Source organism: Acipenser ruthenus, chromosome 5 (genome assembly GCF_902713425.1).
Source record: "Acipenser ruthenus chromosome 5, fAciRut3.2 maternal haplotype, whole genome shotgun sequence".
NCBI lineage: Eukaryota > Metazoa > Chordata > Actinopteri > Acipenseriformes > Acipenseridae > Acipenser > Acipenser ruthenus.
This window is the reverse complement of record NC_081193.1, coordinates 43,806,483-43,822,223: the sequence shown is the minus strand read 5'-3', so window position 1 is coordinate 43,822,223 and position 15,741 is coordinate 43,806,483. Positions and strand designations below refer to the sequence as shown.

At 39.2% G+C, this 15,741-nt stretch overlaps 1 protein-coding gene across 1 annotated transcript in view; it reads right to left on the bottom strand.

Moving 5' to 3' along the window:
* Positions 1-15,741, bottom strand: part of LOC117403160 (gamma-2-syntrophin-like) — a 97,965-nt gene that overhangs the window by 16,679 nt on the left and 65,545 nt on the right. Inside the window, exons 11-13 of the mRNA XM_034921452.2 lie at positions 12,391-12,429; positions 6,904-7,020; positions 1,091-1,162 (exon numbers count right to left, since the gene is read on the bottom strand). Coding sequence (XP_034777343.1) covers positions 1,091-1,162; positions 6,904-7,020; positions 12,391-12,429 — 228 coding nt within the window. The remainder of the gene's footprint in view (positions 1-1,090; positions 1,163-6,903; positions 7,021-12,390; positions 12,430-15,741) is intronic.

Genomic DNA, 15,741 nt, shown 5'->3' with positions numbered 1-15,741 from the left:
GCACATGCCCTGGAATACATCACAGGTCATAAAATCGGGTTGTGTGTGTAAAAGGGGGTAGATGGCTGGTTGAATTATGTGACACTCAACTTGTAAAGTAGATAGTTAGGAGACATGGGGGGAGCAGAGAAGCAATTCAAATGTGTTTCTTTTTGAGAGAGCTGAGATAGGAGAAGTTATTTTGTTTGGTTTTGGGTGAATCTCCTTTAACACAAGAACGCCTTGATTGAAGGCAACCGTACTGCTCAGCGATACATTGACAAAGTCCTTGAGGCAACAGTTTTTCTGTTCTTTCAAGCCAATCCGGAAGTGTCGATTTTCTAGCAGGACAATGCAAGATCACACAGTGCTAGGATTATAATTGCAAGACTTCAAGAAAACAAAGTAGAGGTCTTGCCGTGGCCATCTTTTTCTCCTGACCCGAGTCCAATAGAACAGCTGTAGGACAAAATCGCCAGTGCCATCCACAGGAGACAACAATGACCAGCCAACCTTCGCCAACTGGCTGCAGCTGCACAGGAAGAGCGGCGGAACATCCCACAGCAGTCTATCCAGAGGCTGATCAGGTCTATGCGTCAACGCTGCCAGGATTGTGTTAATGCTCAGGGAGGTCATACCTGATAATTTGTAATGTTTTCATTTTGACAGTGCGTCACATTTCATACTGAAAACTTATCGTGGTTCTTTGATCTGTATTTTTGTTCACATTTTCTGTGATTTTGTTTGATATCTATGTTACAATATTTGATTACATCCATTAAACGTGTTGCATTTCTTTTGTGCATCAGTATATATTCTGTATGTTGCTGCAACTGTATGCTCAAATGAACACCAAATAAGACCTGGGGAGACACGCTTCATTCCTTTTTCAAAATGATTTGTTTCGCTGCTGTTTCCACAATAAAGACTTTGTTCGTTTTGACAATCTTTGTCCATACTATTTTATTGTAAAGAAGATGAACCTTTGAATGTTTTAATCATGTTATTTAAAAAGCCAAAGTATTTGGACTAAAACATGGGCTATAAATAAACCATTTCCAACCTGATGTAAGTTGTTACATTTCTATATTGATTAGTAGCTGGGACCTACCTTGTGAACCTTAAAGAGAACCTCACAGAGGTTATAGATTGTCTCAGCTCGCACCCAGTCTAACGTGCTGACCTGAAAAAATCAAATAGAAATTGCTCAATATATAAACAAATAACGAAATGTCATGTATGTTAACAGGATCTCTCTGGGAACTAACAATCCCAAATGGCAACATGTTTTCTACATGATTTGCATGGAAATACCACATTTATTTCTAGTATTAGTTTCTACAAATATTAGGGCATAACAAAACAGTTATAGGGTATAACAAAACAGTTTATTAATGTAATAATTTATATACAAAATAATCACCATGTTTGGCATCATTAAAAAATGATGACTTTACTCTCAGTATAAAGAAAAGTACAGTTTTTGAAAAACAGGTAGGTGGGAAAGTGGAACTATGCAACATTGTTTCTGACCTTGTGGAGCACACCAGATCTTTACTTTTTCACTAGGTGGGTATTCTCATTTATAATTCATTTTCTAACTCTCCATTGTCTCAAGCCTAGTCCCTTAGTTCTGAAATCCATAATGCATTATGAGTGGTATGAAGGTCCAAGCATAGAGGGAAAAAAAAAAAAAAAAAAAAAGATATATTGTGTGTATTAGTTCTTTCTTAGAACTGGCAGATATGTGCTAGATGAAAGCACCACCGAGGGCATTATTAAATGTGATTATGTCTTTGAACTACAGGCCAATAAACATAAAAGTGTGCCTCTTTTGTGGTGGGAAAACTAAAGCATTCATCAATGTTTGACAGTCTATATAACAAGCACTTGTCCTCTGTCCTGGTTAAGAAATACATTTTTGATGTATTCCTTTGTTATTCCATTAGTGTATGTGTTAAACCTGTAAGTGTTACATTCCTTCTCAATAAACCCACACAAACTCAAACTTATCTCAAACAGTTATTATCTTAAATATAACAGAATGATGTTGTATCATTTTCATCATAGTAACAAATCACAAACTATTATGTTTTAACAAAGTGAGTAAGAATGGAAACTTCATTTAATTTATATATTTGGTTATTGTACATTACGAGTGAAGCATACACATATACTAATGATTTACTAGGATTACTTAGTTATTGAAAAACAATATGATTATCAATAATAATCTACCCTCATTATAAAACTATACTGTAGACTTAATGTAGATTTCTATTTTTCATATCTAGTATTAACAACACATACTGCATTAAAGCAGTGATGGTTGAAGCCATGTATATGCTTCTTTAAATAACTCACACATAAATACATACATGTATCTGTAGCATGTCCTCACATCCTTGTCACACAGGTTAACTAAGTGACACACAAGGATTTTGAAAAATCTTTGCCCTCTAGAATCACTCACAGCATACTAGTCCTATCCTCCATTTTGACCACTCACAATAGTAGATCCAATGATCCAAGATGGAACAGTTAGGTACCTGTACAACCTTCATTCCTGTTGCATTAGAAGCAAATTGATGTGAATGCGCTCCAATTTGGACACAATTTAGTATAATACAAAGTTACCTACAACATTGGTCCCCTCTTCAATTTCAAGGAAATCCATAAAACGTAAGTATATCAAAAGGCACAGTACAGATGCTATGATGATGCTGTCAGTGGACGATAATGTCTTCAGACAGCAAAATGCATTATTTTAGTAATAAATGTTTTGCTTAAGTGAAAAGTGTGCATCATTTTTTTTTTCTGAAACAGATATATGTTTTGCATTTAATAAAAGGTACAGGTTTTTGCTGTTAGTTTGTCAGCCTTGAATGTCACTTTAAATGTAATTTCATATTGGACACGACAGGGGCCTACTGTAAATTCCAATAACATACCTGTTTACTTGTTTATCTATGTGACCAGGTGAGTGCATGATTATTATTATTATTATTATTATTTGTTTGCTATGATGTGACTGAAGCCTTGTGCAGAGCATGGTTGTACGACATCTTGTTCTAAAACAGCAATAGCCAATCGCCTGCCAGGTAGCCTATAACCTCGTTCTGAAGCAAAACCACTTCACTCTTTACATACCATGGTATATTTTCAGTTTGTTATAAGAATATGGAAATATTTTCAAAATTAAAAAGTGAAACAGGAACAAGATCTTTCAATACTGTTTAGATCAAACCTTCAAAATTAGGCTGCCACATCTCCACACTCCTACATTATGCTTTATCTATGTAGTGTTAGATATCCCCACTGTCTAATAAAATGCCAATGCTGTGAGACAACGTACATATTAGTATGTTGACCACGTAGATCAGAGAGCTGGTTGATGGTAACTGCAGATCTACAAAAATCAAGTGGCTAAGTGATAAAGAATTATTGTGTCCCGATTTATATACATTCTTCTACGCAGATTCAGTTAAATAAATCAGCCACAGTAACAATTTCTAGCTAAATTAAACACTCATGAGTTTCAGTCATCATATCCACATTACTTTTTTCTTTTTTAAAAGGAGTTTAAAGCACCCCTGTGGTCTCAAAAGGGTCTAAAACATGTATTTTCTCCAAGTTCAGCCGGTACATTAACCTTCCCCCTACAGTGTATATGTAGGGCAGAGTGTTACAGGGAAATGTTAATGGTTACACTGTAACAATCAGTCTGCACAACTGAGAAGCAATTGCACTGTCCTCCCTAAGGATATACTACTGGCCCTATTCCTATAACTAAATAAGTCAGCAAGAGTGACAGACATCAGAGGTGTCAATTTCATAAACAACCGTTTTTTTTTGTTGTGAACAATAATGTCAACAAATGAAATATAAACAAAAAAAAGGTGGACAAAACAGGTAAGTATAAAGATGGTACAGGTAAGATGGTAAATGGAAAACAGAAGGCCAAAAGGTAACACAAAGGAGAAATGGGTGTAGTGTCCGGTGGGCCTCAAATAAACCCACACACACAAACACAAGAAACAATGCACAGACAGACAGAGAAAGATAAAGGTGAATGAAATGATCACAGATGGTAACAATAAGAACAACAGTCTGGATGGCAATGGATGGTGCATGAAAGTTAGGCCTAACAAGTCCAGCAGAGCAATGTAATTGAAAACCAAACAAAGCAACAAAAAGAACAAAACCAAAAAAATACAAGAAACAAAGTATCAAATTAAAGTAGAACAAATCCAAACAAAAAAGGAATGATCACCAACAGATAGGAAGTCCAGCAAAGTGTCCAGTAATGATGGAGATTATAGAAGGTTGAAAATTGAGTACGTTGAAAATGATGAGTCTATCCAGTAGTGCCGAGTTGAATATTGAACAGTTGTTTGGAAAAAATCAGGAGGCTCAGGAAAACATGGAGACTGAACACACAAAACAACAAACACTAAACAGACCTTGAAAAACAGCTAAACTTAAACAAGTAACAGTGAAAGCAAAAAGAAGTGTTTAAACAAAGTGCAGAATACAATAAAAAAAGAATGACTGCACTGGAATTGTCTAAAGACGCCAAAGGATTCACTGAGATTTAACTTTGTAATGCTGTAGGTTATGATAGATTCCTCAGAGAAAGGGCGTTGCCCTCCAGGCCTAATCAGTCAGCTTTAGTACAGGTGCTGGCTTCTAAGGAGCTCTGAGATTGGAGGAGTGGATACTTGAATGAGCCAATGGGGAGAGAGGATGAACCGAGGGTGGTTGTAAGGAACTGTGGGAAATGAAGTTTTAACCTGTCCAGGCTACTGACCCTAATTAAAGTGATAGGTGGGTCAGACTTACACCCACATTATGTAGTATGGGAATTGCTCCATATTCCCCCCCCCCCCCCCCCCCCCCAACATTGGAGGTGCAAGGGATGAATGCCATAATAGCGTTTTAAATTAACAATATTGACGGTATCCTCTCTGAAAGAATCTCTGGCTCCCCCACTTGACTTTGTAGTTGTTGGGTCCAAATCTCTTGGTTACAAGAGCTGGCCCAAACCATGTAGGGGCAAGTTTAGTGAAAAACTTACCGGAGGCATCAGATAAGGTGTGAGATCTTATCCAGACTAACTCACCTTCTTCATATTGACAGTGTGCTCTCTGGGCGTTGTAATTCAGAGCTTCTGAGCTTTGGAAACATGATACCTCACCTCTTCGGCAATCTGCTGCTGCTGGCGATCTAGCAGTTGATAGGGATCGGTGAATGGAGCAGAAGCAACAGCGATTAATCGGTCCAATGGGCCTCTGATGGTTCATCCGAGCGCTAGTACTGCAGGAGAGAAGCCAGTGGTTTCATGTTTGGTAGTGTTGAGGGCGAAACGGAACTCCAAGGGAAGGACTTCAGCAGCAGCTGACATCGGCAGCAGGGCTGTCTGTATACAGCATGCTGCCCCCCGTGACTTGGTCGGCTCCCCTGAGAGCAGCAGTGCCAGGCTAGGCTTGGCAGAGGTGGTGATGTGCCCATGATGGAGGTCAAAGGAGATACCGTCCCTCTTAAGGAAATCCAACCCAAGGATACAGCAGTCGTACACCGTGGCGAGCCAAACTTTATGCCGAAAGGTCCGTCTGGTGTAAGTGACTGGCAGTTGTCCCCTGCCTTCCATGGGGGTTCGCTCTCCCGTGACCGTTTTTAGCTGTACCAACGTCGGTTGGACTCGGTCTCTCCAGTCTCCTACGGCTTGGTAAAGGACATCAGGGTGAACGGCAGTGATGGAGGAGCTGGTGTCGATGAGAGCCACGCAGGGGACCCCCTCACTGAGGACAGGAGTGCACAGGAAGGCTCCGTCACCAGTGCGGCCCACAATGTGAGGTTGACTTGGGTGGAATTCGGCTGCAGCGGGGTTCAACTGCTGGGCCCGTGTTTTCCCCCCTACACAGACTCATTCCCATTTCTGTTTCCAGACAGTTCCGTCACCCATTCCCCCCTCCCCCCCCCCTCCGAGGCTCTCATTGGCAACAGTCGGCGATGAGGTGCCCAGGCTGTCCGCACCTCCAGCAGATTCACTGTCTTACTCGTCGAGGGTTAGTAGTAGCAGGCATAAGCAGTGTGGAGTAGTGGTTAGGGCTTTGGACTCTTGACCGGTGGGTCGTGGGTTCAATCCCTGGTAGGGGACACTGCTGCTGTACCCTTAAGCAAGGTACTTTACCTAGATTGCTCCAGTAAAAACCAGACTGTATAAATGGGTAATTGTATGTAAAAATAATGTGATATCTTGTAACAATTGTAAGTCGCCCTGGATAAGGGCGTCTGCTAAGAAATAAATAATAATAATAATAATAATAAGCAGTAGTAGCAGGCATAATCTTCAGTCACTAAGACATGGCGCCATTGTACCGAGGAAGCTTCTGGGCCGGTCCATGCAATGGGGTAGATGGTTGGGGAAGCAAGACAGGCTGTGGACCATTCCCCTCCATCTGTAGCTGCTGCCTGGATTCCCTTCCTCTTCGCATGGGCCGTGTCAGGCTGGCTTATCTTGTAGCTGTGGGTTGCAGTTCTCTTCCTGGTGAGCTTTCTAAATCGCTCTTAATCGACCACTGGGGAAGGCTCCTCTCCCCCATGAGAGTAAAATGTTGGGAAATATTCAGAGTTCTGAACAGTTGTATCCATAACTATAAAACATGCAACGGTGGTTCATGTATTAAAAATACAGAGTTTCATCTGACTGTTATTTGTAAATTGCCTTCAATCCACAGAAATTCAAAGATGTAAACGTAACAGAAAATAATAAAAAATATAACACAACCTGATCTAGCAGAACAGCACAGTGACTTCTGTGCATTTACACTTGAAACTGATAACCCTGGTTACTAAAAAAGCAAGAATTAGTTAATATTACTGTACATTGTTAACAATAAATACACAATGACAAAGACTTACCGGGGGGATGCTGAAAATGTACAAAGAGGAGCCCTTTAGTGCCAGAAACTTGAAATTGTATAGCTGTGAAGAGTCCGTCCCTTGAAGTCTTTCACTGGCCCATCCCATATGAATAACCTGCAGAAGAAAACCTTCAAAAAATAAAAATCAATCCTCAAAAAAAAAAAAAATTAAGGTCATTTTTTTAGATCCAGAACACACAAAAAAAACCTGCTAGAATCACGTTTATATATATTTCAAATAAAGTGATTTATTTCCTGATCTGAAGTTTATTTAAACAGTCCATGCAGTGCTAATACAATTTCATCATTGTTATATTTAAAAGCCTTGAAAATATACCCCTTATAGCAGCTTCCACTTTCAGTGACTTTTTAGAGTACCGGTAATATAATACTGTTAATTAATACTATTAATTCGATATCTACAGCAAACATTAAAATCAGTCATGTACTGTGATATAACACTTAAGTTAAACCTTAAGTAAGTATTAAGAAGTATTACACTATGCAGTAACTGCTGTAGAGAGGGAGTTTTTTTCAAGATATCCTAGAAAAAAGGAGATACTATAAAAAAATGGTATAAAAAAACAACTGTGCTATGAAAATATTATACAAAAAGGTCTAAGTCAAACAATGTATAATAGGGGCTGAAATACCTGTCTAATATTTAATGTAACAGACACTACTTTTTAAAATATTATGTACTTGGCCATTTTAATCTTCATAGTATTCTCTGAAATCATCCCCATACTTTCCAGACCATGAGTAACTCACCTACAACAGGACCTGGCCATGCTACATTAATAGCCTTGTATTAGAACATTTAGACCTGCATTTTTTTTTACTTATTACTTCTAATAATAAACTGAGACAAAAATGTGGTGTTTTGCTAGATTATTTTAAATTAGTATTGCTCTGACAACAGGTCAAACTTAATAGATTAATCAATCATATAAATTGATAGAAATTAATACAATACCTAAGCTAAAGTACATTAACGTATTTAAGATAAATAAAACTTTCCTGTTCATTTTCCTGTTCCAGTCACTTTCTGCCCAGCTAAATCTCACAAAGTTATAACAATTTGCAATGCTGTTATATCATAAAATCAAATGCAAAACTGTAATATCCAGGAATAATAGGTTGTTAAGGCTTTATATCACTGAATTAACTGTAAAAAGTAGTTAAAGTTAGACATTTTTTCTTGTGTATTTCAGGCAGAAGCAGTGTAAAAGTAGACATCACATGTTTTTTTAATTTTTTTATTTTATTAAATCCCTGCCATTGTAGTTTCTGCACGATAAACAAAGTGGTAAATAACATTTACCTTGCAAGTTGGGTCTGTGCTTGGAAAGCGTGAAGCATTTATGGGTAATGTACCTGCATCTGTACCCCCTGATTCTGACTCGCTTGTCAAATCTGAAAAAGCACTTCACTTTGTTGATCCTGCATCCATACTGTCCCACATATCACATGCCTAAACTAGTGCAAATTCGAACGAGGTGGTAAACCGGTGCAAGGCAAAACACCTTACGATAATTATTTCTAATATTTATCAACTGTGTAATTTATGGCGGACACTGACGTGGATTTTCCCCTTCAAATTAATGTGCAAATATTCAAATAGTTTCTCCGCACTAGTAAAGAAAATAATATTACTCCATGCCGCTGTTTTCACGTCGCACTGCTAAAGGCTTCTCTAGTTGATCAACCAATGAGCACTGACACAAAGTGAAATGGGTGGAAATGTGTGATGCAGGCTAAAATTAAATCCGATCACAATGAAAACTCAGCAAATCAACATGTAGTTATTATACTGGCAGTAATGCTGTCCAATAGCAGCCAACAGAAACAGAAGCAGTATGAAAAATCAGAATGCAAGCAGCATGGACTGTGCTGAATGAAATCTGGATAGTGGCGCCAACTGAGATAAGGTTGAAGAGAGGAGTTGAAAAGCAGATAAAATATGTCCCGGTACCCAATACCAGCATTAAAATATGTCCCGGTACCCAATACTGGCATTAAAATAAGTCCCGGGACTGAGTACCGGTGAGTACTGGCAGAATTTCACCCATTAAAATGCTATGTGCTTCAGTGCCTCTCAGTCAACAAGTGCAGGTGTTTATATTGTGACACAGCGTCTGTGTCTCCAAGTACAGGTGATTATATGGTGACAGGCTGTGTCAGAATATAATCACCTGTACTTGTTGACAGAGGCTGTGATAATAATCACCATGTTAAACAGTTACTTTGCACATAGCATTTTTAACCATGCTGCTAGCATGTGTGTTCAGTTAAAATTGTTAATACAGTGTGAACAGTGCCTTCTTGGATGCTTATTGTATTGCATGCTGTGGCAATGTGACCCGCCCCTGTGTGCATTTCTGTGTTATATGTTGCATGTGGTGTGTTAATGTTGGTGTATAGAGATGGCTGCACTGGATATAAATGGGTGTGTGCAGCACAAGTTATTTAAAATGTATAATTGTTTTTAGGCACGAGGATTGCACATCACTTCACGTGCATTTAAAGTAATTAATATGTGAGCACGAGGTTGCACATAATTAATTCACGTGCTGGGATTCAAGTGAATAATTAATTAGTAATTGAATCCCGGCACAACAGTATATATAGATGCACATTTCATTCACTCGGGGTTGTGTGTTCGGTGAGTGGAGAACGGGTGTGGAGAGGAGAAAAGAAAATGTAAATAGTTGTTTAAACTCACCGTGTTTGTTTGTCTGTTCGTTTACTCTGTTTACTGTTCGTAAAACAGTCTGTTTACTGTTTTATCGTTTTGTTCGTCTATTTATTTTGGCTTAAAGTGCTGTGTTCTGTTTTGGTCAACCTTTTATTTTATTTGTTTATTAAAACACTGAGCGCTGCCGTAAACAGTATACAGTAAAATCATAATCCTCTGCTACTGAAAATCTATTTTATCTGTTTTTTATTAAATCCCTGATCCTCACTTCTGGTTTCCGATTGTTGATCGCTAGGTTCTAACTTCCACGTGTATCCAAGACGAACTATGAGACGCCACTCACAATGAAAGTTTCTTAACGGCATATATTTCACCGTGCACCAGTGACCCCTGTAGTCTGGCCGGGTGCCTGAGGGCTTGCCTGTGAGCTGCCAGAGAGCTGCGTTGTCCTCCGACGCTGTAGCTCTTGGGTGGCTGCATGGTGAATCCGCAGTGTGAAAAAAAGCGGTCGCCTGACGGCACACACTTCGGAGGACAGCGTGTGTTCGTCTTCACCCTCCTGAGTCAGCGCAGGGGTGGTAGCGGTGAGCTGAGCATAATAAAATAATTGGCCATTCCAAATTGGGAGAAAATAATAAAAAATAATTGGCAACAACTAAATTTATTAAAAAAAAAAATGCTGTTTAAAAAAAAAATGCTGTTTATCCTAGACGTCAGAGGACCAAATAACATTCAAACGTGGTTCTCTGTCACTTCACAAACACATTATCACCTGTTATGTTGGCCAATCAGACTTTGAGTATGGGCTTAGTAACTACTAGCTAGATCAAAAACTAAATTCTAATACTTACATGAATATATAATATTTTTAGTGGATGGAATGGGGAGAAAATGTAAATCAGTTTATGAATATTCAAAAGAAAACAAATGTTTCGAAGTACACAAAAAGCAGAAATAGCAGAAGTGGGTCAGATGAGGCAGAAGATGCATAGCAAATACTGCTGCATTGACGTACATGTTCACGCTGACAGAATAAAAGAACATACTGAAAGTAAGTGACACATTAAGCTAAAACAATAAATTGAACTGAGAGTCAAGCAATCCATTTGTGTGGCTTTTGCACACATTTTAATAACGACTGTGTTAATGAGTTTGTCAGAGAGCTGTGCTTTGCTGGACAGCCACTATGTATTGCAGAGATGTATGTATTGGTGACTTTGTGCGACAGTACTGTCCATCAGCTAAAACACTGCCTAAAGCCCGGGACAGACAGACAGACAGACAGGCGAGGCATTTTGCCACCTGTATCGCTGCCATTGCTTTCATATGGTGTTGGACAGATCAACGCGGGATGATAACGCTAGAGTGGTACCACTCAAATCGAATGCAGAATAATTTTTTCTGGCTGCCGCACAGTACCGTCAGTGGATTAACCAATCACAGCCAAGTGCTGACAACACGTGTTAGCCAGGAAAAATCATGAATGAAACTGTTGTCTACAGAGGTGTCCAAACACCGTGAAGTGTTTGATCCCTCCCATAGTTCATAAAAGGACAGGCAAGTCAGTATTTTATACATCGCCCTGATAAGCATCCTTCCTGCCTTTTTTATTAATTCTGTAATTCACTACTATTTTTACTAAATAACTGGCTGTAAAAGGATATAGTTTGCCTGCGCGTATGGAGGAGCGAGACTTTTTGACTGGACTTTTTGGGAGAGAGAACTAATAAAAAAGAGTGGTTTTAACTGCTATTAAAACCAGCCCTGGTGTCCTGCCTTTTCTGCACCGCCGCTGGAAACCCAGCACACAGTCGCTACATTGTTGTCATAACTGGAGCCAAGGAAGTTACCCCGGCACGCACTTGGAAGCTGGCAGAGGAGAGTGTAGAAATGCAAAACTAGAGTCACCCAAATAATTAGCATAGGCAAAACTAGATTGGCCCAGGATCGATGTTGAAGCTTTGGACAAAACTAGACTCGTCCAAATTAATGGCATGGGCAAACCAGATTCGTCCAGCATCGATTTTAAAACGTTGGACAAAAAAAGACAAGCGTTGAATTGATTTGTCCATCAAATCAACAGTATGAAGGTCACTCTTGAAATCAGGACTTAAAGGATGTGTTGCAGTAAGAATACCTCTGTTAAGAAAGGGGAAGAAGACTAAAAGGCTAAAATAGAACACAAAAATTGGACTATGGAACAATGGTCAAAGGTGCTGGACTGTTGATGGATGGACAACGACACCTGTGCATTCTGCTTGTTCTGTTGTCAATTCAACGCTTGTCTTCTTTCTATTCCTTAAGGCTATTATCTTCAAATATTGCTCATCCTTGTTAGACAGCTTTTTGGGTCTTCCAGTGCTGGGTTTGTCAATTACAGATGATGTTTCTCTGTACTTGTTGATTATGCTTCGGATTATTGAGTAAATTGTTGATGCTCATAATGCATCAGGGTAGAAAAATGCAACATGTCTAAGACTTGCACAGCAGTATATATATATATATATATATATATATATATATATATATATATATATATATATATATATATATATATATATATACACACAGGTATATAGGTAAAAGATTATTGTACAGACAACCCTACAAAAAATAAAAATACTAAGCTAATAATAAAGTCAATATAGGCCATACTTTTCTTTTCTTTACAGAAACTAAACTAAATTGACTGTCATAGAAGTCTTACAAAAACAATAAAATCATTACATGGGAAATGGGAAATTGAATGTTTTGATATGTCTATAATGGATAGAGAAATATCCTTACCTGGTCATTAGGTAAACAGCACTTGTTTGCCATTTTCATCTGGAAAAAAAGGAAACAAAACATCTCTTACATACTGTATTGCAGATGAGCACATATGGATTTGTGTTCATGAGTACAGTGTTACCTGCTTGAATTTAGGGAGCTTCCAAAAATGTATTAATGAAATAAGCGTAAGGAATAAATCAATAGTGTGGAGGTCAGAATAATAATTTCTGACTGGAGAGCAAGATCACAGATGGCAATTACAGAACACAGATACAGCCAAACAGCTGTATGCTGCCAATCCTTGCTGGCTTCAATTCCTGGTGGCACCCATCTGTCCAGGTGCATACCGACCTATAAGTGGACCACAATCACACTAAGAACCAACCCACAGGACACTAGTCCATGTATGCCATCTAATTCAAACAGCCTTCCCACTGCCTAGGGAATACTCTAAATGCAAACCTCCATGGCCTGACAACACTGACCAATATCTCTTATATTGCAGGGCTAAAAATACACACTACTTCTATTAAGACTATAAAGTATTTGTTATTTATTTATTATGTGGGTGGTGTTTTATCATGTAAGTCTTTTAAAGTCAGCTACTGTGGAATTGTTTTTTGTTTGAATCTTAGACCCCGTTCACACTACAGTGCTGGCCCAGGGCTGCCTTAGGGGGCGCCTCAGGGCCGCCACATATTTAGGTCTGCAACCCTGTTTATCTTTGTGGTTTAAGGTGCCTTTGCACCTTAAACTACAGCACAGTAGCAATTTTATGGTATATATTTAAAATATATATATATATGAACGTTATCCCATTACATTTTTTTTTTTAATTTAATATTTTTATAAAATATTTTTATTATTAAAGTTGTATGGTGTAGAAATAATTACCATACAATATTGATTCATTGCCGTCTTGGCTAGCAGAGCATTCACCTTTCGCGTGCATGAGAGTATGGGAGTGTCTACTGAGCTATGTAACCACATTGGTAATTGTAATATTCTCTTACTTTGTTGACCAGAAAGGAGACAATATTACTTGAACCAAAATGTGTATCCACTGTCATCATACAGCTTACAACTACTGTAAAGCAATGTGTCTTTACGACAGTGTCATACGTAGTTTAGCATGCACTGGGGTTGGCAGCAGCAGTCCTGGTAGGTGACGTAATCACACACAAAGACATAAGCCCGATATACACTCCTTGCAACGAAGCCGGCTCTTTTGTACAGCGGTATAGACGCTATGCTTTAGTGCGAGAGGTCCTGGGTTCACGCCCATCCTCTGCCTGTTTGTGGATTGCCTCGCCCTGTGTGATGCGCCTGCCTGCGTGAACTGAGGTTCACTACATTGGTGTTAGAAGTGGGATGCAGGTACCCCGGCACGCACTTGTCGGACTGTAGCCTGGTGAGCAAGTCTGGGGAGGATGGCTCGTAGTCCTACAGGGCTAGCATCAATGATTAGTTCTGTTTCTCTGTTTTGGTCAAAAATACCATTGTTGACTCACTTGTGAGGTTATCTTTGAGCGTTCTCAGTGCTGTGTCTTGTTCTTCACCCCAGTGCCATGTAACGTCCTTTCTCGTGAGCTCTCTCAAAGGTGCTGTAACAGTGGCAAAATTTGGGATGAAATGATAGCAATAGTTGGTCATTCCAAGAAAACTTTGAAGTTCGCTACCGTCTTTGGGATTTGCTGCTTGGTGTATGGCAGCGACTTTCGAGGGTGTCACTACCGGCGAGACCCAGGGTGTTGGTCCAGTCAGTTCTGCTTCAACTTTTTTTCTTACGGAACTCTGCGGTGTAGCTGACTTGTTGGCCATATGTAAGGGCTGATGTGCAAGCGCACTTGGACGTTTTTAAGCTTTCTGCTACCTTGAAACAGATGAGGATTTTGTTTAACTAGTTCTTCTGCTACAGTACGTTTTGCTGTGAGAGGAGGTATTGCATTGACAATTTTGATCAGTCCTAACTCAGAAGCTGTCTGGTAGCTTAAAAGTGAACTGTCACTTCCCTGTACAACATAAAATGTTCCTTGTGTAAATGTCTGTTTAGACTCTATGCAACAGGCAAAATTCCCCAAGACTGTACGTGCATCTTTGGAACCATAAGAGTATATCTTAGTGTTGTCTGGCTTTAGTTTTGGTCATGGTTTTAGGTTGTTTTATGCTGTTTCACTGATAATGTTCACTGCAGCTCCAGAATCAGTCATTACTGTCATTCTAGCATAATTTATTTGTATCTGTGCTTGTGGCTGTTTAGCGTGCCTGTGGCTTTCAGCTACAAAAACTTATGGTTCATCACTGCTGTAGGAGTCTGACTGTCCTTCTTGTGGTGTTATTTGATTGATTTTAAATTGTGAGCTGTGACTTCTGTTTGTGTTGTAATTATTCTTGTGTTGCTCTGCTTGCTGTAAATTAGAGCGACATTGTCTTGCAAAGTGGTTCTGCTTTCCACATGCTGTGCATTCCTTGCCTTTTGCAGGACAGTCTCCATGGTGTGGGTATAGTCCACCACAGTTTCTACATTGTGTGTGTGTGATCTGTTTTTAAGAACATAAGAAAAGTTACAAACGAGAGGAGGCCATTGGGCCCATCTTGCTCGTTTGGTTGTTAGTAGCTTATTGATCCCAGAATCTCATCAAGCAGCTTCTTGAAGGATCCCAGGGTGTCAGCTTCGACAACATTACTGGGGAGTTGGTTCCAGACCCTCACAATTCTCTGTGTAAAAAAAGTGCCTCCTATTTTCTCTTCTGAATGCCCCTTTATCTAATCTCCATTTGTGACCCCTGTTCCTTGTTTCTTTTTTCAGGTCAAAAAAGTCCCTTGGGTCGACATTGTCAATACCTTTTAGAATTTTGATTGCTTGAATCAGATCACAGCGTAGTCTTCTTTGTTCAAGACTGAATAGATTCAATTCTTTTAGCCTGTCTGCATACGACATGCCTTATAAACCCGGGATAATTCTGGTCGCTCTTCTTTGCTCTCTTTCTAGTGCAGCAATATCCTTTTTGTAACGAGGTGACCAGAACTGAACACAATATTCTAGATGAGGGCTTACTAATGCATTATAAAATTTTAACATTACTTCCCTTGATTTAAATTCAACACTTCTCACAATATATCCGAGCATCTTGTTGGCCTTTTTTATAGCTTCCCCACATTGTCTAGATGAAGACATTTCTGAGTCAACATAAACTCCTAGGTCTTTTTCATAGATTCCTTCTTCAATTTCAGTATCTCCCATATGATATTTATAATGCACATTTTTATTACCTGCGTGCAGTACCTTACACTTTTCTCTATTAAATGTCATTTGCCATGTGTCTGCCCAGTTACGAAATGCTGTCTAGATCATTTTGAATGACC